General features: G+C 50.1%; 1 protein-coding gene across 5 annotated transcripts in view; it reads left to right on the top strand.

Annotated features, from left to right (window-relative positions):
* Positions 1–24,126, top strand: part of ANO10 (anoctamin 10) — a gene marked incomplete at its 5' end in the record, with an annotated part of 94,028 nt that overhangs the window by 57,489 nt on the left and 12,413 nt on the right. For all 5 annotated transcript variants that reach the window (XM_080715010.1, XM_080715008.1, XM_080715007.1 and 2 more), the window contains one exon: positions 18,044–18,160. In XM_080715010.1, coding sequence (XP_080571136.1) covers positions 18,044–18,160 — 117 coding nt within the window. The remainder of the gene's footprint in view (positions 1–18,043; positions 18,161–24,126) is intronic.

The raw sequence follows: 24,126 nt of genomic DNA, 5'->3' as shown, positions 1-24,126 counted from the left end.
GGCTGTGCCATGCTCCACCCCCACCAGCAACACAGCGGCTCCTCCTCCCTGCACCCTCACCACCAGCAGGTGCTGCTGCCTGCCCTGTCTTGTTTGAACATGACCATCTATTGAGTGCGAGGTGGTCCCGAGGTGGCTTCTAAGGGGGAGATGGAAGATCACCAGGTGGAAGCCATCGATTGCTTCTATGTTGCCCTTGTGCTCTGAGCCACGCGTGGCGTGGGGGATGCACTTTGAGAGGGGACATTCTGCTGGCTCCTGGGCTGGGGCCGTGCTGTCCCCGGGCTCTTCTCCTGAATGCTCACAGGCGGCGCCCTCCACCTTGCCCCCATCTGCTCAGACTTAGCGCCATCCCAGAGATCCCCAGCCATGTGTGGACACTGTTCCGTGGAGCTTGGGGCACACTGGAAGGTGCACGGCCAGCCTCTCGAGAGCTCAGCAGTCCGTTTCGGCCTCTCCTGACCTTTCCTCGCCTCCGCTCCGCCACCTCTCTCTCTAGCTCTTCTCGAGGTTTCTCTCACCCCCTTTGTGGCTGTGAGTTCTCTACGCTTTCTGTCTTTCTTTCAGTGAGTTTAGTGTTTTATTGTTTTTTCCCTCTTTTTTTGTTTTTTGGTGGTACTGGGGTTCTTGGAAGTCCTTCTACCTCTGGGCTATACTCCCAGACCCATTTTTATATTTTTACTTGAAAACAGGGTCTCTGAAGCCAGCAGAGCTGGCTGCAAACCTGCGTGATCCTCCTGTCTCCGCCTCTCAAGCGGGGTGGGGGTGGGGGCGGGTGGGGGGGATTACAAGCGTTTGCCACCACGCCCAACTTAGTGTTTTATTGTTTTAAAATATTTGGAATATATAACATTTCATACCTCCTATCCCAGAGTACAAATGATTTCTTTTTCTTTCTGAGAGCCTCCTGTCTCAGCCTCCCAAGTATTAGGATTCCAGGTGTGCGCCTCTTGCCTGGCTCCAGCCGGTTTCTTAACTGTGCAGGTGGAGTTGGTCTGATTCAGTGCGCAGGCCCCAGCCCTCTGGCAGACACAGGCTGCTCTGCCTCTTGTTTGGTTGGTTGGTTTTGTTCCCCTTCTAGTTTGAGCTGAGAGAAGTTAACAGATGTGGAAGCCTACGCGGCTTTTCTAACCCTTCTTAACCAGCCCGGTTCAGACTGCACATACTGATAAAGTTAAGATAATTATCGGGATAGTTTCTGTAATGGTCATGTGCGTCTGGACTAATGTATCTATTCTGGATTTAAAAAGCAAATCCTGTCTTTGGCTAGTTACATTCGCAGGTGGTTTTGTTATTAATATCGCTCTATAGAATTAGTTTAGGACAGACACTTAAGAGAGTGTACCACTACCTCGCAGTCATTCCAAGAGTACAAGTTTTGCGCTTTGCTCCCTCTGAAACTAACAGTGGCTGTCAAAACTGCCCTGACATAGACACCCTTGCCAATGCGTGCATCCCCGCAGGGTGCCGGGTGGCTGTGCCCCCCCCCCCAGTTTCAGTCAGCAAGGGCCACACATGTGCTGGGAGGTGCTTGGAACCTTCCACCTCCCCGAGCCAGGAAGTCAGGAAGGCACACGCATAGAAACTTCAAGTGGGTGTGCGCTGTTTGGAAGGAAATTCTGGAGACAGTGTTGGGTACTGCTGAGGCCGACGCACAGTCCCCACCGGGAAGCATCTGCACTGTGCACCTGGACTTGGAAGTGCTGACAGAGTTAGGAGCATGTCGCCTAGTATATTGCACTCATACTGCTCTTACATGTAGCACAGACTAAGGGTTATAAGCCTATCTAAGGAAGCATAGAGAAGCCCTTGAGATTGGAATTCTGGTGGCAAGAACACGGAGTGACTGTCCCTTTCCTCCTTGGTGGCACACGGAATGGGGCATTGTACAGCGTGTGGCATCTGAGGCTGGATGGGGTAGGTAAGAGTGGGAAGTGTGGTTTCGCCCGTTTCTGCCTTTCTTCCTCTCGGCACCCCGAGTTCTGCACTGCCGCGGATCCTGGCTTTTGGGCATGCAGACACCCAGCCCGCTGTCCAGCACTGCTCTCTGCAGTCTCTGCCTCCTCTGCCTAGCTGCCCTGGGAACCGTCCCCGTCTGCAGCAGCCTTTCTTCCTGTTTGAAGGACAGCTCCTGTATGTTGCTGTGGACTGCACTGTACTTGTGTCAGGACTGACTCCTCAGCTGTAACAATTGTAGCCTCTTTGTCTTTACTGTCCCCATCATCTTGTCCTCAACGCCCAGAGCTGCCCTGTACTCACTTGACAAACGCTCGCTCAATTTAGCTCTGCTCTGGGTATCACTAGCTGCTGTCTGCACCATTGTCAGAAATGTGAAACCAGGTTTAGGACGAGCAGACTTTTACTGCCTCTTTTCTAGTGACTTCTCAGGTGCACTCGGTGCTGGTGGAGGCCGGAGCATGCCTGGTTATGCCCATGGTGTGATTTTTAGCTTCTTCCTCTAGACTAATTGTTACCAGCAGCACAGTTGTTGGGAATGTTGGTCCTCTCAATTTTACCTCATCAATAAGTGCCCTGAAACCAGATGGCTTACTCAAGCCCCCTAAAACTCACTTAAGCCCCAAGTAGCAGAAAGATAGTCCTGCCTCATGCTGCTTGGTGCTGCAAAATGACCCACCAGGATCCAGAACTCAAAGAGTGGGATAAACTCTCAGCACACACCTTGACGGGACACTCAGCGGGACCCGTCCCTCCCAACAACATTTTTTTCCTTATCAATAAAGCATTTTTAGGTAGTTAAGGCTACAGCAAGAGGGACGGGGGTAGATAAAATGGGAGATGAAATGTCTGCCCCTGGGATTCTGCTGGGATCTTTCTTGAAATCCCAGCTGCAGGTTGGGCTGATCCAGAGCAGTAGAGAAGCCTGCTCCCCAGAGGCGGCTGCCATGTGCTCCTGGCTGGCTCGCCAAAACAGCCACTGAAGGGGTCAAGAGGCTGGGCGTCACCACTGGTAGTGCCCCACAGGGAACCCATTTTTCTACCAACTTGACTGTGGAGTATTTGTGGAGCACTGTAAGTGGTAAAGTCTAGCCTCTTGCCCCTGCCAGGAATGTCACCACCGCCTCCAGTCGCTCAGATGTGGGAGCTCACCCCACCTCAGAGACGGTCCATCGTGCTGCTGGGTGGTGATGAGAGAGTGCGCATCTTATGTGCATACAGCAAGAGTGAAACGTCGCACAGCACCGGGTGCAGGAAATGCCACATCGTCTCATTTCTCTGAGTTTTATTCCCCTCTGAACTCTGCTTGATGAAACACAAGCCTTACTTGTGTTTTGACTGCCTTTTGCCTTTCTCCTCTCTGAGGATGGGAAATAAGAAAGATGGTACTTGCTGAAGACAAGGGTCAGTGTTAGTAAATCTTGGCTAAGTCAAGCTAGAGAGCCCAGACTGCAAGGTTTGAAGGAGGGGATGGCTAGTGTCCTCCGCGCCAAGCTTCATGCCTCTCAGGCAGTGGGAGGGAGAAGCGCTGCACTGGCTCCCTGGGACACCCGCTCAGAGCCAGACAGTGGCCGGACCGTCCCCAGCACCCTGCTGCCGCACATGCCCCTTCACACGCAGAGCGAGGCTGTGGCGCTTCATGCCTGGGCAGAGTACACGAGCAGAGGATTTTTTACACTGCTTCAATCATTTCACAGTAATTACCAGATTGTTAATGCTTGATTCACAACTGAGAATTTATTCTGACAGGGGCACAGAATGTGAGTCATTATGCATATAAGAAGTACAGATATTATGCAACAATGTTGGAAATTAAGCATCAACATTAAGATATATACCATGAGTTTTGTTTTCAAGTCTTTCAAGTTCATGTTTAAATTAGCTCCATTTGTATTTTTCCTATTTTCTTTGAATATATCACACCAAAAGTATTATCAAAAATATGACTTGTGGTGAATTCTGTATTCTGCCAATGAACTTGCAGGAGGCAATGCCCCCATTCCCATACAGACGACAGTAGGCCTGAGAGGCGCAGGGTGGACCAGGGCCCCTGGGAGGTGGAGGCCCTGCCCTTTCCTCACCTAGGGACTTGAGCTCTTCTGGGGATATTGGCCTTGGGGACAGCTTCCCTGGGACCCAGTGAGGTGGAATCTTTACTAGCCGGGCCCACCCTGCCGCATGGACGCTGGCCTAAAGGGGAGGCCTCTCCCCTCCTTCAGGACTGGACATTCCCTGAGCTGCCGTGGAACATGGGCTACCTGCCAAAGGATGGAGGCAGATCCCTCAGGAGAGGGGAGCTGGAAGGCACGCTTGCTGGGAGGAAGGGCTCTGTGGCTGGGGATGCTGTTCTTTATTTCATAACCTATTAGAGTGCTCTACCTGGACTCAATAAATTGTGCAAGCATTCCCTGCTTACTGCGACACAGCAGAGGACTTGGCGGCTTTCTGGTTGTGCGTGCTGACATATGTGCCTAGAGTTAAGACTGCATCTTCCTCCGCTGGGGGTGATGGCGTGGGAGTTACATTCACACATTCACTGTGCAGTAGGTTTATTGTCTCCACTTAATTCAAAATCACGAAAACCTTTCAAAATGTGACAGAATTTAAAAAGAAAGCCGCTCACATGCATATCCTCATTCCATCTGCCAAAGCGAATTCTGCCATTCTCACTCTAGTCCCTGCTCCCGTCCCTGTAATTTGAAGCAAGTTGTTCTTTGACTTTAAGCATGCCAAAGATAAAGATGGGCTGCTGCCCTGGGGGAGGAGAGGGGCCTCGGTTGGCGTGTCCAGGGCCAGGGAGAGGGAAGGGGAAAGAATCAGGAGCAGAGCAGGCTTGAATCCCGCCTGGCTCGGTGTGTTGGTGCTGTGATTGATGGAAGGAGGGCGGATGGGAAGGTCATAGACCTGGAGTGTAAGGAAACGTGGAGGAAGGAAAGACGAGTGTGGTTAAGTGCCCCCCAAAACATGAGAATAAACGGTCGGATTGCTCTTATGTGGGGGGTGGGGGAACTGGAGATTAAACCCAGGGCATCCTACCGCTGAGCTGCACCCCCAGCCCTACTTTTACTTGTTTATTCTGAACCAGGGTCTCACAAAGTTGCTGAGACTGACCTTGAACCTGGGCATCTCCTGTCTCAGCCTCCCAAGTCCTGAGATCACAGGTATGCACCACCCGGCCCAGCTAGAATTGTTCTTACATGGCTCTGTGCTTCTGAAATGGGACACCCGGAGGGACACCTGTAGGGATAACCCTGCAGGGCGCCGTGTTTGTCGTGGCTGCGATGGGGTTGGGTAAGTCCAGATTGCACAACAGCTGTAAGGTTTTCTGCGGGGTCCAGCTTTCCTCCTCTCGGTAGGCATTCAGGTGTTTTGAGTTACAGCAACGCGTGTTATTTTCTCAAAGGCTGTGCATTGTAAAAGCAAGGTTGTCGGGTGCAGTGAGCGGGCACAATTTTTATTATGATAGCTACGGTGAGATCATTATGTCAGAAGTGTCTGAGACTCTTACTTCCCTCTCTCTTACTATCTGTTCGCTAACCTTGTTTTTCCTTCTGAACTGGACAGGAAAAAAGTGTCTGGAGTTGTATTTCCTGGCCAGCAGTGAGGGCGAGCCTCTTTCTATCAGGTTGAGTAGCCCCGTGCTTCTCATTTTTCTCTTTCATTTTTTTTTTTTTAACATGGTACCGAGGATTGAGCCCAGGGCATTCTTTCTGCCTCTGAACTACACCCCCAATCCTATTTCATTCTTTTTGTTTTGAAACAGGAACTCGTTAAGTTGTCCGGGACCTCACAAGGTTGCTGAGGCTGGCTGAGAACCGACGATCCTCCTGTTTCAACCTTCCTAGTACTGGGATTACAGGCGGGCGCCACCACACCCGGCTCTCATTTTCTTTTCTTTTTTGTGGTACTGGGGTTCCTGGAAGCCCTTCTACCTCCGGGCTACACTCCCAGACCTATTTTATACTTTTTAAAAAAATTTGGCTGGCTTAGAACCTGCACAATCCTCCTGTCTCCGCCTCCCAAGCGAGGGGATTACAGGCGTGCGCCACCTCTCATTTTCTTTTAAGTGGTTTATTCTTTCTCATGACTTTGCAAGTATTTTTATATTAAGTGTATGAGCTCTTTGATAGTCCCGTGTTACATATCATACATTTTCCCACTTTTATACAGCCCAAATTTGTACATTTCTGTTTCTCCTGGTTACTTGTCTTCCTTAAAAAGATCTCCAAGCCGGGCGTGGTGGCGCACGCTTGTAATCCCAGCATTCGGTAGGCTGAGATCAGAGGATCGCGGTTCACGGACAGCCTCAGCTACTTAGTGAGGCCCTCGGCAACTCAGTGAGACCCTGTTTCAAAATAAAGAATAAAAAATAGGGCAGGGGGTGTAGGTGTAGCTCAGAGGTCAAATGCCTCTGGGTTCCATCTTCAGACCCACCCACACACAAAAAAAGATCTCCAAACAATCCTCAAAATTTCATGGAGGGTTTTATTTTGTTTGCTTAGCTAATGTCTTACTCACATTTACGTGTTTAATTGCTCTAATTTTTGGATCTAGAGTCCAACTTTATTAGCCTTTTATGTTCATAACATTTATTAAGCCATCTTTTCCCTTATCACATGTGGGGAGGTTCTAGGGATTGAACCCAGGAGCATTGTATCTCCTAGATACATTCCCCAGCTGGATTTTTTTTTTTTTTCTATTTTGAAACAGGGTCTTGCTAAGTTGCTGAGGCTGATCTGGAACCTGTGATCTTCCTGTCTCAGCCTCTCAAATACTGGGATTCCAAGTGTGCACCCCCGTGTCTGGCCTGTCACATATATCTTTAGATTCCCTATTCTAATCTCACTAATCTTTTTGTCTGTTTTTGAGCCAGTTCATGTTTTCATTATAGTTGTTATAGTAAATTTCACCTTTTAATAGGGCAAATTTTTTCCTACCACAATTTTCCCTAATAATTTGTTGGTAATTATTTTCTATATAAAATGTTAAATTATTTAGTTCAGGAATTGGGGTGTGGCTCAGTGATAAGGCCCTTGTCTAGCACACTCAGAGCCCTTGGTTCAATCTCCAGTACCACACACATGCAAAAAAAATTTTTTGTTTAGTTTTAACAAAGCTCATTGGGTTCTTATTGAAACTGTATTGAATTTACATATGAATTTTGGAAAGATTAATGTTTTTGTGAAAAGCGTGCCCCACCTAAGAACAGTGTGTTCACCATCTACGTTTATCAAGGTCTCATAATATTTCCTTCCATAAAAATTGTAAGGTTCTTTCATACACTGTCTGTGCTTTTCTCGTTTTCTTGGAAATTAATTGCATTTATCATCTCGTGAATAGTATTTCTACATCAGCCTCTATTTCTAACGAGGTATTACTAGTATAAAGAAAAACTTCTAAAGAATATTTACATCCAGCAGCTCCTAAGCTCTTACTAGTTATAATTGGTGATTAGCCTTTTCTTGGGTTTATACTCATAGCTGAATTGAGAATAATGTTTTCTTTGCCAGGTCTGGAATTATTTGTCTTCTGCTTTCGCATTAGCTGGGCCCCGACACCATTTCACAGACATTCCTCTCTGGTCTCCAGCAATAGGGCCTCAGCGTTTCACCAGCTAGTAAGTCCTTTGCCGCAGATTGATGGCAAATGGCTCTATGGCCTTCTGTGTTAGGCAGTATTTTGTTTGTTCCCTTGTTTTAATTAGGAATGACTATTGAATTTTACCAAACGCATTTTTAGCTTCTCTGTTTTAATGATACAGTTTTTATCTTTTCAATTTTAAAAAATGTAATAAATGATGTCTGTTTTCCTAATGCCGAGCCGTCTCTGCTTTCCTGACGTAAACCACGTTTGTTCATGATGCATCATTCCGTTAATCCACTGGATCCAATTTGCACGCACTTGATTTAGAATCTTTGCGTCAATGTTTATAAGTGGCATTACTCTGGTTTTTTTTTTTTTTTAAGGTTTTGGTGTTGAGTGGATTTTCGATTCAGGGAATAAATTATTTGTTACCAGACCAGTCTCTGTTCTGAACAACTACCTGCTCTGAAATGGCCTCGACTGCCTAGCATTTATAGGCTGTGGGGAATTGCTGATTTTTTAATCTCCACTGTATAGCTTTAAAATATAATGTAACTGTTTTAAGAAAGCATTCTCTGTCCCTAGCACCGTTACCAAGAAAAAAAAAAAATCTTGAAAATTCCCCTCCATGTCTTCCAGATTGCCAGGATTCTGCTTATTTTGGTTTTTTATTTTCTGGGGCTTTGATGAAAGGTTTTCAAATTTCAGTAATTTTTAGGCTCGAAGCTTATGCAATAGGAGGGAACAGTTGGAGAGGAAGGAGCAGGTATGCCACCACCGGCTTGTGCTGCTGCCGGGCTGGAGACCTGCGAAGGGCACGGATCCTGGATTTAGCAGCGGGATCCGGGCAGCCTGGCTCCAGCCAACACCTCTTGCAAGCTGCGGCTTTGAGCGAGCCTTCTCCGAGCTCCAGGTCCTTTCCTGCCTCGTGCGGGTGTTGTGTTGGTAGTTGCCCAAGACAGTTACTCTGAGGAATACAAAGAGTACCGAGGACTTCCAAACCCAAAGGGCCGTATCGATGGAAAGGGAGCTTCCATGGGTCTATTCTTTTCAGATGGTTAGAAGACCTTGAGTAAGGAGTTTCTTACTCAAATGTAGGTGGGATGCGGGATTCTGACGATCCATTAGACCTTTTCCAACTGTTTGCTTTCTTGGGCTTTTGCCAAATGTTAGGTCACGGTCAATTTAATACTGTTTATGCTATATGCATGGTAGGACTGTTCTATCTCTCACAATGAAAAAAATGTATGGACATTAGAGAGAGGTCAAAGCTGGCATGTCCACACACTGACTCCCGTGCCTGAAGAGGCCTCCCCTCCTCCGCGCCTGTCACGGGCTCACGTCACGGAAGCAGAGTGGCGGTCATATCTGCTTGTGCCGGGTCCTGGGCGTGGCTCCCTTAGACAGACAGCTCCCCGCTCTGTGACCTTGGACCTTGGACACGGCACGTGAGCTCTCTGAGCTCAGTCCCGCCACCTGTCAAGTGGGAACACGTATAGTTGCTTCCTCGTGGGGTGTGGGTGTTCAGTGGGCACGATGTGTGGGGCACCCTGGTGTGCGCGCTGCAGGACGTGACCGTGGCCTGCGGGGCTGCTACCCCAGACACTGGTGACGCGCAAACGTGTCTCTTCCTTCTCAGCCAGCTCTAAGCACCACATTCCTAAATACTGATTTCTTTTACTACAGTTGGTGTGTGATTCATAGATGCAGTTTTTCCTTCTAGCTACTGTTTGTTTCTCTGGGTTAGCCATCAAAGAGCTGCTTTAAAATACAAATTATTACAGAGAGCCACAGTTAGTGACTGTGTCTCTTAATGGAAGCGTGGGTTCAGCCACTTAGAAATGTTTACAAGTCAGAAATGCAACCGAGGAGAGGCTGTTTGAGCTCACTGTCTACTGAGAAGCTCTTGGCCGCCAGCGAGGAGCCCCTCGCCCCTAGGGCCGCTTGCCCTCCCACACCGCGCGGCAGGTGCTTTGTCGTGGGGCCCCGGCCTTCCGGCTTCAAGTAATCAACTCTGCTGGGGCCTCAGCGCGGACCAGCTTTTCTGTATGGGGTGTCGGTCTTCCAGTATGAAGGAAGAAATCAGAAAGGGGCTGCACCCTGAGCCCATGGTGAGAGCCCGGCCACGCCCACAACCTCCATTGCCCTGAGCCTCCTAGGCGGGGACCAGCACGCATCATGGTGCAAACCCCCAAGCCCTCTCTTTTTATCACTCTCAGTCACATACACTGTAAAGGGCTCTTGCCCCGTGCCCGAGCTGCTCCTCAGTCCAGCTGGGCCCGGTCCGCACCATGTCGCCTGGGTTGCCCTGCCGCCGGCACACATCCAGAACCCTTCGTCTTCAGAGGTGGTCACTTTCTTTGGAGCCTCACATATGCCCCTGGTGGTGCCATCTGTCTAGGAAGACTCAGGATTGCTCATTCGTTTATCCAACCAAGAGGAAACATTGCTACACAGCCCAGGCAAGCCCCGCGATAGCTTCCCAGCCGGCGCGCCAGCAGCGCCAAGGTCCGGAGAGCCTGCGTCCCTGCGTCCACGCTTTCCTTTAGTCAGCGCTGGGCCAGAATGAGTGGGCCGTCTCTGCCCTGGGGAAAGTGACTGCCAGTGTCTGCAGCAGCCTGGAAGTCTGCCCAGGTGTGTGCCACCACGCAGCGCCAGCGCAGGATGGCCACATCTGCCTCTGCCTGGGGAGCCGGGCACGGGGAGGGGTGCAGCAGGAGGGGGCACAGTCCTGAGAAGAGTGAGGCGGGCATGGCGGGCCGTCCCCGAGGAGGAGCACCGCCCAGGGCACCGTGCCAAGCAAAGCTGGCAGGGCCGTGCACGGTGGGCCTGACACCCAGCGCCCAAAGGCCTCAGAGGGCAGAGCCAAATGGAGTTTGACTGGATCTTCTAGTGGAAACAGCCAGAGACAGTTTGGAAACAAAACTCCTGCACAGGGGATTTCAAAGGACAGCGCTTTGCCAAGATCAGCTTTGGGAAGAGTTTTTCTCTACTTTTCACTTTGAATTTGTGTGTGTGTGTGTGTGTGTGTGTGTGTGTGTGTGTGTGTGGTGTTTTCATGCACATGTGGCATTGGGGATTGAACTCAGGGGATTCGACCTCCAAGTTATATCCCCAGCCCCACTTAGTTTTAAAACAGGGCTTCACTAGGTTGATAAGAGCCTCACTACACACTGAGGCGATCCTCAAACCTGTGATCCTCCTGTCTCAGCCTCCCAAGTACTATAATTCCAGGTCTATACTACCATGCCTGGCTCTACTTTAAAATGTTTAAGTAGCCGGGCGTGGTGGCGCACGCTTGTAATCCCTGCGCTTGGGAGGCTGAGACAGGAGGATCGCGGAGGTTCGAAGCCAGCCTCAGCTACTGAGTGAGGCTCTCAGCAACTTAGTGAGACCCTGTTTCCAAATAAAAATATAAAATAGGTCTGGGAGTATATCCCGGAGGTAGAAGACCTCTGGGTTCCACCCCTAGTACCACCAAAAAATAAAAATAAAATAAAATGTTTAAGTACAGAAATGTTGAAAGAATAGTTCAGTGAGCAGCTGTGTACCTCTCACCAGCATCTGGCAGTTGTCATTTATATCATTTTGCCGGATTTGCTTGATCTGTGTGTACATACACATACGCATACAGGTATACAAAGAGACACACTTGCTGGGTGTGGTGGCACACCCTTGTAATCCCAGCATTCGGGAGGCCGACACAGGAGGATCATGGTTCGTGGACAGCCTCAGCTACTTGGTGAGGTCCTCTGCAACTCAGTGAGAACCTGTTTCAAAATAAAGAATAAAAAATAGGGCTGGGGGTGTAGCTCGAAGGTTGAATGCCCCTGGGTTCCATCCCTAGACCTGCAAAAACAAAACAAAACAAAACAAAAAAACAAGAGACACACTTGTGTATTTTGTCTATTTTTCTCTTATGAACAACTAGGGTACAGACGTTAAGACAGTGTACCCTAACCTTTCCACCATACATTTCCTAAAAATAAGGATATTCTTTTAGCCACGTTGCCATCATCAGATCATGAAGATTAAGAATTTCATAACCCCCCTCACATCAGGTGAACAGTCCCATCTCCCAGCTGTCCCCGGAATGGTCTCTTGATGGCTGTCACCCCGCCCAGCAGGCACCAGGAGAAGAGCGTGTAGTTGACTGGCAGGCGCTAGCCAGGATTTGCGCACCTGGTTTTTGGGCCTCTTTTAAGCTTAAACAGTCCCAGCACGTTTCCCGCATTAGTGACATTTTTTGCATTTAAGTTTTTTAATTTTTAAAAATTTACATATAAGAAATTATATGTAATCTCCTCAGTGTACAGGTGTATGCATTCTGAAAAGCACCAAAGCCCACGTAGCGATCATCCCAGTCAAGACACAGGAGAGTTCCGCGTCCCCTGCATGCTGGACACCCTCCTGCTGCTCCTGGAGCTGAGCCTCGGCCACAGCTGTCCTCCTCCCTGCCGCGTGGTCTTCCCAGAGTGCCCTCTCATGGAGTCATGCGATGTGTGGCCTTTGGGCCTTCTCCACTCACACCCTGTCGTTAGGCTCATGGCTAGTAGTTCTTTTCTGTTGCACACGGCGTTTCATTGTGCGGGTGTGCTACAGTCTGTCCATTCTGTAGACGAGGGCTGTTTTGATCGTATATTTTGCTTGTTTCCAGTTTTGGGGGTTTTGAACAGAGCTGCTGTAAACACCCACCCACAGGTTTTCATTTCGCCTGGGTAAATACGTAGGTACGGGATTGTTGAGTCACACGCAGGGAACATTTGACATTGTAAGAAGCCGCCAGTGGTTTTCCTTGATGGCTACACCTTTTGCGATCCCACTAGCCGCTCTGAGCATTCCGATTGTTGTCGGCTTTTTACTTAGCTCTCCGAGGATGCTGGGCATCTTCCGCGGCTTTGCCTCCGCGTGGCCTCTTTGATGAGGCGACGGTGACGTGGATGCTCGAGGACTCCAGCTCCGCTTTCCTTAGACCCCACTGCGTGGACCTGATGGTCGCCTGTGGCATTTTACTGCCGTTTCCTTTTCTTTCGCAAAAGTAGTTCCTCTGTCCCCCATGATATCAGAAGCCGTGTCCAGATGTGTGATTAGATTCAGTGGAACAAGTTTGGCAGGAACGTTTCACGAGCAGCGTGTGTGAGAGGGATTTTTAAAAATGAGCTGGAGCACATTCAAAGCCGAGGGTTGGAGCTGCCACATGCGGGCACTGCAACAGCTTCCCGGGGGCGGGAAGAGCCAGGATGCATCACTGACCCTGCGGAGGACGGCGAGACAAGGCACACGTGGGCAGAGGATGTGGCCCAGGAGCAGGAGGGGAAGGATGCTGGGAGCACGCAGGTGTCCCTGTTGAGGCTCCTGCCCACCAGGAAGCAGCGACAAGGGCAGTGGGGCCAGGCGGCACGGAGGTGCAAGGCGCCCCAGCGGGAGGAGAGCACAGAGGCCGCACGGAGGGCAAGGCGGATGCTCCCGAGGACTGCACCCAGAGCAGGAGGCTCAAGTGCAGGCTCCAAGCTGTGTGCTCTGCAGGTGTGGCATATCACCAATAGCTAGAACAGATTTAGTTAATTGCAGGCCTTTGGGGAGATTTTATCCCAATATGGCAGCGCATGGGACTATACATTACACAAAGGATTGTCGTCAGGAAGACTGGTTGCATGTAAACTTTATCACCCTCGCGTCACCGGAGGCTTCGGGGCACCCGTGCTTCATGTCCAGCGAGGGACTGAAGAGGATTCCGGTCAAGAATAAAACACGCAAGCCGGGGCGGTGGTCCGCGCCTGCAATCCCGCAGTGAGACCCTCAGCTACTTAGTGAGACCCTGTTTCAAAGTAAAAAATAAAAAAAGGTTGGAGGTGTTGCTCTGAGGTAGAATGCCCCTGGGTTCAGTCCCCAGTACAAAAAAAAAGAGGGAGGAAGGATGGAAAAAGGAAAAAGAAATAAAGAGTAGAAAATCTAGACTTGCAAGGAATAGTCTTATTTCCTAGCATAGAATAAAAACCTATTTCTGTTATGATCGCTAGCACATATTAATTGTACAAAATAATGGGCTTCTGTGTGATGCTTTCATATGCCCAGATAGTGTACCCTGACAGCACCCATCCTCCCTATTCTGGACCCCACTCCCTTGAACGTCGAGACATTTTATGGCAAGTAAGGAAAAAATAAGTGTTCTTTTTTTATAAAATACTTGGTTTCTTTTCTTATCTCCTTTTTAATTGGATACACTTTTGCAGTTAGTTTAGCCTGGGACTGAACATTTGATATTGCTGTAAATAGGTTTCCAACTGGGAGAAAGTGTTTCCTGGCTGTTTTCTGCGTCAGCACAACAGTGTTATGAAAGAAAGGAAATCATTAGAGCACCCTTCTAAAAATACTTAATGGAAAATTATTTTACAATCAGGCTGTGTCTTTTAAGATATAATATTAAAAACTCCTTGCAATCTCGATTCGCAGTGTAATTTTTAGACGAATAAACGTTCTTTGTGATACTGGTGACTAAACACAGGTGAGTTTACCACTGAGCTGCATTCCCAGAACGTAGGACGCAGGCCGCCGGGGCCTTCGCACACCTGCTGTGTTTACTTAGCGATGTCCAGTTAACTTTCCCCAGTTTCTCATGGGCAGTAGCTCACTTCTATCGCCTTCTGGATGTGCCAACGTTTGTTTATCCATCCACATCTTCAGATCATTTTGTTTGCTTCTAGTTTGGGCAGCGTGAAGCAGGCCGTTATGAATGCCAGCGCAGGTTTGAGTCTATGGCTACATCTGTGATACTCAAGCAGCGTCTTTGTTAGACCTCACCACGCCTACATGTCCATGTCCAAGAATGTTTCTCGAGGGCACCAGCCGTCGTGCAGTCCCGTTCTTTGTCCAAGAGCTTGCTGTCTACCTACGCGCGTTCTGGGCCATGCTTAAGATATGTATGTACACACACACACACACACACACACACACGCAGAGGCTCACGACCACCACATCCCCAAGTGGGTCCTGGAGACGCTCTGGCCGCAGGGCCTGCTTGCGGGCCCTCCCACATCCCGCACGCAGAGCAGCTTCATGTCTAAAGATAAAGGCGCTGGTTCTTGCCCTTGCAGAAACCTTCACGGTTTTCTTTCCTAGCAGTGCTAGTAAAGAAGCAGTGATTTGGACAAGACCTGCGCTCTTGCAGAAGAGGGCAGAGCTCCCTGCAGCCCTGAGCCGGGAGTGGCCATGCCTTGGAACACGCTAGATTTGCTTCCCCCGGAGCGGCTCTCCTCCCTGCAGTTAATTTTATTTTTGAATGTAATTTGTAGTTTAGTAGTGGGAAACAAAAAAGCATGCAATGAATGGGTGCCTGCAGGAAACAGCCCAGCACGAGCCCCAAGTGTGCTTTTGCACAAGCTGAGCCAGTGGGAGCTGAGGATGAACCGTGCGTGCGGCACGCACTCGGCTGAGAGGTGGCTCATGGCCGGCGTGTTAATCATGGTGTCAGGTTTGATTCTGCCGGAGTCCTTTTTATCTACTTTTCTCTGGGAATTCATTTCGAGGCATGGGTGATGCACTACTCCTCACTAGGTTCAGCACTAGCTAATTTAGCTTTGGGCCACTGATATCCTAGGGCCTGTACAATCGCAGCCATAGACTGAGATGGTGATGCTGCCCACACGCTCATGCGCCTGGCCCCTGGCTGCCTCCAGCTCGTGTCCTCTGCCTGCGCACCACGCTGGCCTGTTTACTGTATTTATTCCTTCTCGTCCATCTTCCGCTCACTTGTTAAACTGTGCTGTGTGTGTGTGTGTGTGTGTGTGTGTGTGTGTGTGTGTTCATTGGCGAGTGTGGTTTTGGGCTCTGAGTCTCCAATTCCTCTTGACCAGTGTGCTACCTGTGCTGTCTGTCTGTGCTGTGGCAGAGGCGCAGGTTCACCGGCCTGTCCCCAGCGGTGCAGACCTCTCCGCTCCCCCGGAGCTGCGTGAGGAGGCACCGCCTGTTACTTGCTTTGGTGCTGGATGTGAGCAGGACCCTGCAGGGGAAGAAGATGCCCAGGGTCGGGAGATTTTTAGTATCTTCCAGGAAACTCAGTATAATATAACACTTGCGGAACGTTAAAGTACTCACATTTTACAGAGAAGATAGCGCTCAGCAGCGTAGTTGAGATCGCCGTTGATTATAAACTGCAGCGTCTGAGCGCTGTCGCTGTGGCGTCCTTCTCCTCTCCCCGTGGCCCCGCAGGAGGCTCTGCCGTCCTGCCAAGCCCCAGCTTGCCGGATGAGGGCCCGCCGCGGTGTCTGAGCAGCAGGAAAATGGCTCACCAATTTCCACGGAAAGAAATTAGTTATTTCATTCCATAACAGGTATTTAGGTGGTTTGTAAAAATAATAATGCACATTCCCTTGGTTTTCTTCATCTTTATGTGTCTTGGGCATTATTCATTAACTCCTTGTTCCTGACACACTGGATTTGCTCTAGAACAGAGACTGGGAGGGGGAGCACTTCTTCAGAGAATGAATACTGCCTCGTCTGCCATGGGAAGTTGCGGTTTGTTCTTTCTATGTCCTTTTCAGTTTTATGCCGCTGGGCCCAGCATCAGCATCTGACCCAAAACAGAAGGAAAGTGGGAGGTCTGGGCCCAGTGCTCGTTTGCCCACTCAAGTTTGCAGTGAGCATGGCTCACTCTGACATTTTGTTTAAGATTACTCGACATGACTTTAAGGTCTAAGCTAAGTGTATGGACTCCTCCTCTAGATCTAGTGTGCACCTGTGTATTTCTTTTTCAACCTACCTCCATCCACCGACCACCCGGCCCTGACAAAGCCTTCAGAAAGCGCTCACGACTCCTCCCTACTCGAGCCGGTGCTGTCGCCCGCCAGGGAGCAGTTGCTGAGGTGGGGACAGGTGTGCGAAGTGTGTTAGGAAGGGAGGGGAGACCGAGGCTGCTGGCCTCCGGGCCAGGTGGGGGGGGTCTCCGCAGGGACCTCACTGTTCACAGGCGCCTGAGCTGGCTGGCTGGCAGTTCTTCGTGCCCACCCTGAGCCATGGGCGCCTGGAAGCCCCTGAGTGCTGCTGGGGCATGGAATACATGCCTCTGGAGGTCTCCAGCCTCTGCCTGCTTACAGCTCTGACCCCCCCTCCCGCCGCTTGCTCTGACAAAGCCGGAAGACGGTGTGTCCAGGCGATACAGCAAGAGACGCGTTAAGAAACAGCACATTGCTGTGAGGTTCTGCAAGGAGCAGGCTCGAAAGCCATGGCCCTGCTGAAGTCACTCCCGCTGCTGAGCCCGAGGAGCGACCACACGTGGGACATGCGCCAGGCCCTGCAGCTGGGGGCGGAGGCCGGGGTGGGCGCAGCTCTTCCTGAGAACCCTGCTCTCCAGCGCTGTGCTGAGATCCCCCTTGGCCAGGCCCGGGCGGCTGGCTTTACACTCCTCTCGGTGTGAGGACGGCCTTGGATGGCCTGGGACCGGTCCACACCTGCCATCTCGAGAGCCTGAGGCAGGCAGGAGGATCACAGGTTCAAGGCCAGCCTGAGCAACCAAGCAGGACCTGATCTCAAAGCAAAATTTAAAAAGAAAAGGGCTGGGAGGTAGCTCAGGGGTAGAGCGCCTGCCTGGCGCACACGAGGCCCTGAGCGTGACACCCAGGACCAAAAAAGGAAAAAGTTCGGTGGTTCCCACAAAGCTCAAAATGCACACTTTTATCTAAGCAGCGTCCACCTGGAAATAGCACTTTATCACTTCCTGAGCGCGGAACACGATAGCAGGGCTTCCTGAGTCGCCCCGCTGTTCCTCGGGACGTTACATCGTCACTGCAGTTGCCCAGTGCACTGCTACTACTGTTGTCTTCAACAAACGATTATCTTCAGGTAAATTAAGAATCAAAAAATGAAACGCTTTGTTACCCATTTCTTCGGGGACACTGCCTTTTTCGTTGTAGACCCAAGTTTCAGACCTAGGTCGCGCTCCTGCCCGTAGAGGGCGCGATGGCAGCAGCTGTGCTTTCTCTGTGTTCTAGCGGGTCCGGGGGACATTCCTCTGTTCCCACCCACTGCACACAGTCCACAGCGCATGGCACAGTCATTATAAGCAGTCAGTCAGTACGCACCGGCCTGCAGGTCAGGAGAGCAAGTGTGCCGGCCACTGCAGGGGTCGAGGTTGGGGCAGCTGGTGTCCAGACAGGTGCACGCGGCTCCAGCTCACCGCGCCACACAGGCGGGGGCTGCCGTGGGGCAGAGAAGGCCGTGTGCTAAGAGACGTCGTCAGCAAGGGCACAGGCCCAAACATCTTGGTCAAAGACTTTGGAGTAAGCTTTATTTTCCTATAAAACATGAGGGGTGGCAGAAGGTATCACACTTGTGGTAACAACTGAGAATACGGCGAGGGAGTCGGTACTCACTGAATGACCAGCTGTGGGCCCGGCTGGCCTTTGGCGGCGCTAGGCCAGTAGCTGGGCGGTGCCCAGGTCAGTGAGGTCTGTGCTTCCGTGCATGCGAGGCTGGACGTGTCTCTCAACACGCTCTCTCTCGTTTTTAGCACGCACTCCTGGCGCTGAAGTTTATCCTGGCGTTTGCCATACCTGACAAACCCCGGCACATTCAGATGAAGCTGGCCAGGTTGGAGTTCGAGTCTTTGGAGGCCCTGAAGCAGCAGGTAAGCGTGTGCTCCTGGAAAACAAGCACCCGGCTTCTTTAGCAATGGCAGGAAAGTAATTTATGGACTCGGTCTCCACGTTTTCTTCAGCTTCAAGCTAGCACTTTATTTATTTATTTACTTACTTACTTACTTACTTACTTATTTATTTACTTACTTACTTACTTGGCGGGTCTGGGGATGGAATCTAGGGGCATTCTACCTCCGAGCTACACCCCCTGCCCTATTTTTTATTCTTTATTTTGAAACAGGGTCTCACTGAGTTGCAAAGGGCCTCACTAAGTAGCTGAGGCTGTCCACAATCTGCGATTCTCCTGTCTCAGCCTCCTGAATGCTCAGATTACAAGTGTGTGCCACCATGCCCGGCTCAAGCTACCACTTTACTGATTTATTTATTTATATTTTTGGTGGTGCTGGGGTTCCTGGAAGCCCTTCTACCTCTGGGCTATACTCCCAGACCTATTTTTATATTTTATTTGGAAACAGGGTCTCTTAAGCCAGGGAGGCTGGCTTCGAACCTGCGCGACCATGCTGTCTCTGCCTCCCGAGCGTGGGGATGACAAGCGTGCGCCACCACGCTCAGCTCAAGATACCACTTGAAATGAACACAGGGGACTCCATTGTTTAGGAGGGCAGAACAAAACCCAAACCCAGTAACCTGAGCAGCAAAGAGGCTTAGAAGACTGAACCAGGCAAGCAAAATGTCCACGCACTGTTAAGTAAAGATTAGAGCTAGCATTCGCAAAAGAGCAGGACAGAGACGCCTGGGGGGGGGGGGGTCCCCAAGGCCCTCATCCTGCTATGGGCCTCAGTTTACCCCAGCACTAGGAACAAGGCGACCGAGGCTGCAGAGAGTGGATGCGGAGCTCGCTCGGCACCAGTGGGAAACTGATGTTTCTAAATATATAGGCAGATTAGCTGTGTTTAAAGGTGAGAGGCCAGCCAGGAAAGTAAAGCAGTTTGCTCTGCAAAGGGCATTTGCCACGACTGGGCCTCTGGCTGAGACCTTTCGGAAGCGTCCTGGACAGCAAACACCACCCTCCGGCTGCCCTTTCTTTCCTATTCAAATTGATTTATTCAGTTCTCAGGCATTTTAAGATCCGAATAAAAATAGAAAGGAGTCTTATCCAGGAACCATTTGGTAACTCGATGGCCTGGAGTGCAGGGACATAACATCCCAGAACTGACTCTCCCTCCGGAGCGACACCAGCCAGGGAGCTGGGGCGGCGCCAGGCGCCACCCAGGAAGGACAGCTAAAAGAGCCAGAGGAGCTTCAAGACAGGGTGAGCCGGGCGCTAGACCCCAGAACTCGGGAGCCTGAGACAGGAGGGCCGCAGGTTCAAGGCCAGTCTCGGCATCTGAGACCGTGTTTCAAAATAAAAAATTAAATAGGGCCAGAGTATAGCTCCTAGGTATAATGCCCCTGGGCCCAACCTCCAGTACCCAAAACCAAAAAAATGTAAAGGGCTGGGGTGTAGCTCTGGGGTGTACATTACTCCTGGGTTCAACCCCTGGCACCCATACATGCATACACACACACATACATACAATGACACAGGATACTTGTTGGCCCCCAAGGGTGTCAAATCAGGGGTGGGGCCCCAGGACCCCCACCTCGCCATCCTCATCAAATGTCCTTGCCGAGTGGGGACAGCTCAGTGGGAGAGCACTTGTTGAATATATGACTCCCCGCGCTGGGTTTAGTCCCAGCTCCAGAAAAAGAAAATATGGTGTATGTTGTCTAGGGTTAAATATATTTTAACATTTTTCCCAGCATTTCCGCAGAGTTCTGAACTTGCCCTGCTCGGCGCTCTCAGGTTATATAAACGTGTAAGCGTTTTTAAAGGAGAACATGGATTCGCAGCTTAGCAGAGGGTTCTCAGGTATCTGACTTCTGAGGACATAGTCACATAACAACGGGAAGCATGAGGTTCATGATGGGATGTGTGGTGGGAGGGATGTGGGACCATGGATCATTCTGGAAATCTAAAACTGTTTTAAAAACTAAAGTCTCTTTCCTTAAAAAAAAAAAAAAAAGTGAAATCTAAATTCAAATAAAGAATTGACTTACAAGAAAGCCCATGACCTGGGGGGAGAGAGCCCGTTTCCCGGGCCCAGTCAGTCCTACCCCAGGGCTGGAGGTAGAGAGAGGACCCCTTCTAGAAAGGCGAGAGGCGCTGGCCCACCCTTCCAGCCCCCTCGCCTCCCATTCTTCTTTCTACTTTTGGATCCAGCAGGATTCCCAAGTGCGCCGAGGCTGGTCGCTCTGACCGCCAGCGACCCTGACAGCCCGCCCGTGGTGCGGCTGGCCCATTCTCTGGGCATTCCAGCTCCAGTTTGAGGGTGAGGCCCAAGGCGGGACACCTCCAGGCACAGGCCCGGGGCTTGGTGGGCTCACAGTAAATCTTCACTTCATCAAACCGCATCTGTTGACTCATCTGCAGTTCAGGAGCCAATGTATTAAATACATGACAAATAGTGCCCTTGGACACAAATGAAAGGAGTCTTAAAATAGAAACTCCGGCAAAAAGGAAGGCAGAAGAGGAGCTGTGTGTGGGCCTCGAGGAGCTGTGCGTGGCCGTGTGTGAGGACCCCGGCCCGGCCCGGCAGCCCAGGTCCTGTGTAAAATGCCTGTCACTGTGGCAACATCAGCTCAAGGCGGCTCCCTGACCCTGTGTGACAGCTAGTGAGCCGTCCCGAAGTCAACAGTGCATCTGTGTGCTTGTGCTGGCCAGCTAGAAAACTGGCAATAAATGCAGGCTCCAGAGTAGCCTGTCCTTACCATGAGGCATAGACTTTTCCCTTGTATTTTCTATGCTCACTGGAGAAAGAGCCTTTAATGTTCAAGAAGGCATGCAGCCCTTAAAATGAGACTACAGCTCTTGAGAGCCTTCGGACCTGTCGGTGAGCTATGGCAGTTATTACTTCTCTCATTGGTTTCCTGAGCAAAACTTTCAATTCATATATCTAAACTCCCCCCACCCCCAGACAGACAAGACATGGCCAAATCAGAACCAGTTTATTTCCAGCGGTGGAACGGGCCACGTCAGCATTTTCCTGGCCGCCGCATGGTGGATCGGGAAGCGTGGCTGGCCGGGCGGAGGTGCAGGTCCACTGCACAGGCGAGGGCCGGGGGTTTCCACTCTGCTCACACACATCGTCAACACAGGCCTGTGTTTGAAAAGAAGAAAAGTACCCCATAACAGACGATTCTAGAAGCCTCAGAACACTTAATGTATATTTATATTTAAAAATAATGGCAAAGGATGCTCCTGGTGAGATATTTAGGGTTCTAGGAGCTTCAGTCTCGGACTCTGTATCAGATGAACAATTTTACTACCTTGAGGGTCGATACATGTGCACACAGAAGAAAGGCTCTTCCTTCTGGTGAGTGCTGGGGTGTTCCAGGTACTTACTTTTTTAGTAAGTATTCTAAGATATTAAAAGATTATTAAGTAGCCGGGCGTGGTGGCGCACGCTTGTAATCCCCGTGCTTGGGAGGTGAAGACAAGAGGGTTGTGCTGGTTCGAAGCCAGCCTAGCTGGCTTAAGAGACCCTGTTTCCAAATAAAAAAATAGAAAATAGGTCTGGGAGTGTAGCCCAAGGTATAAGGGTTTCCAGGAACCCCAGTACCACCACTATATATATATATTTTATATATATTTTTTATACTATATATATATATAAAGTAAACTTCAGTAGGTTTTGGTCAAGGCCCATTTCTTTGTACTTGTTTATACTACTAAATGTTAGTCCTTTGAATTTGAAATTATCCTGTGTTATATTTGTATATAAAATTCAGGAAACCATTACTGAACATATACCATGTTCAGGAAGCCACACTTTTATATGTTTGTTTTAAATTACTATTACATTGCTAAAATAGGAAATCTTTCATTTAATACAATAAATAGTATGGTTTTTCCATTGACTTCTAATGTTGCTGGATCTCAAGGATATGTTGGAATACATCTTGTAATGAATGTGGGCAAAAGAGATTAGCTGGAAATATATAGTGACCTACAGGCTAGAGGATATGGGCAGTACTGGGGATTGAACCCCATTCTACCTCAGAACTAGACCCCCCAGCCCTATTTTAATTTTTTTTTAATGTAATGGGGCTCCTGGGAGCCCTTATACTTCTGGGCTACACTCCCAGACCTATTTTTACATTTTTATTTGGAAACAGGGTCTCCTAAGCCAGCGTGCGCGTCTGGCTTCAAACCTGCGCGACCCTCCTGTCTCTGCCTCCCAAGTGCGGGGATGACAAGCGTGCGCCACCACGCCCGGCCCTATTTTAATTTTTAATTTTGAAATAGGTCTCAGTTACTGAGGCTCTTGCTAAATTGCTACGGCTGGCCTTGAGTCTGCTATCCTCCTGTCTCAGCCTCCCAAGTTTGAGATATGGACTTTAAAGTAATCCTAAGAACGGCAGGTTCAGTCATCTGTGTCCTCCTAAGACATGTTTGGTCTTCAGAACTCTTTGAAATAGCACCTAATTAAAGGAAGACACTTTACACAAATAGTGGTTCTGATGACAAAGGGCAGTGTTCCGGTGAGCCCGTGAGAGCAGAGGCTAGGGCTCCTCATCCAGCATTAACAGACCTCTGCATCCGTGGACTCCAGCCGCAGACCCAGCCAACTGCAGGCTGGGAGTATCCAGGAAAACAGTGTCTTCACTCAACAGGTGTAGACTCCTTTCCCCGTCATTAGATCCCAGGCAACCCGCAGATCCACCATTTCTACAGCGTCCACGTTGTATTAGGTGTCGTAAGTAACCGAGAGCTGATTTAAAGTATCCATGAAAGCTGGAGCTGCAGCTCAGTGGTCCAGCAGCCCTGGGTCCAGCCCCGGACCTGAGAGGAAATAAATGCAATAAAAATTAAAATAAGATCCCTTTGTAACTGGAAACAACCCTAGAGGGGCTGCATCTGGCGTTGAGTGAGTGGGCGTGCCATTTGTGGGGCTCGGGCTGCCCTGTGCTTTGCCTGGGCGTGCTGGCGGCACCCTCGTCTCCCCAGAGTGGCTGATGGTCGGCTTCGTGGAAATCTGTGGACCTGGCCAGCCCCAGAGGACGGTCCCGAGCCTTCTGGTCCCGCGGCTTTCCAAGATAGCCGTAAAGTAAGAATTCACATTGGATTCCCGGGTCACGGTTTCTGGATGTCTAGCCAGCTGCCCGTGGTGGTGGCGTTCACCTCGACGTGAGGCTGTGTGGACGAGGCCTCGCGGGGAAGCGGGGGTGGGGGGTGGGGGACCCTGGACCTTTGGGCTGTGGTCCTATTCAGACAGGGTGGGGGAGCAAGAGGCAGAACGCAGTGCTGGCCCGAGGCCTCGACGCGACGCCCCAGTCAGTGAGCGATCCTTCTCCCCTTCAGAAGCCTGTCTGATGTTGTCCTGATCTCACAATGTCATGGGCATCACGGGAAGTTTATTCCCCCTGATAAATTTTATAGGCGTGTGTGTGTGTGTGTGTGTGTGTGTGTGTGTGTGTGTGTGTTTTCTTGTTGGCTAACGCTTTGGATGGAGTGTACATGGCAGTTATTTTCTATCTGCCAGGAAATTATGCTATCAAGACTGTAACTTTAAGCTGGGCGTGGTGGCGCACGCTTGTAATCCCAGCATTCAGGAGGCTGAGACCGGAGGATTGCGGCTCGTGGACAGCCTCAGCTACTTAGTGAGGCCCTCTGCAACTCAGTGAGCCCCAGTTTCAAATTAAAGAATAAAAAGTAGGGCAGGGGCTGTAGCTCGGAGGTCAAATGCCCCTGGGTTCCATCGCCAGACCTGCAAAAAAAAAAAAAAAGACTGTAACTTTAATTTTTTTATTTTATCCCAAACCAATTTGGAAAAAAAAAATCTCTTCTTACTTGGGACATCAGTGGCTCTCAAGATTCTCTCCAGTTCTGTGTTTGAGTTGCCTACAGCAATGTTTGTGTGGGTAGACGCCTTCGTTTGAATTGTCCTGGAAA

The sequence above is a fragment of the Muscardinus avellanarius genome, assembly GCF_963383645.1.
Source record: "Muscardinus avellanarius genome assembly, chromosome: 18".
NCBI classification, from domain to species: Eukaryota; Metazoa; Chordata; class Mammalia; order Rodentia; family Gliridae; genus Muscardinus; species Muscardinus avellanarius.
Note: the sequence above shows the minus strand (reverse complement) of the source record. Positions and strands in the feature narration are given on the sequence as shown.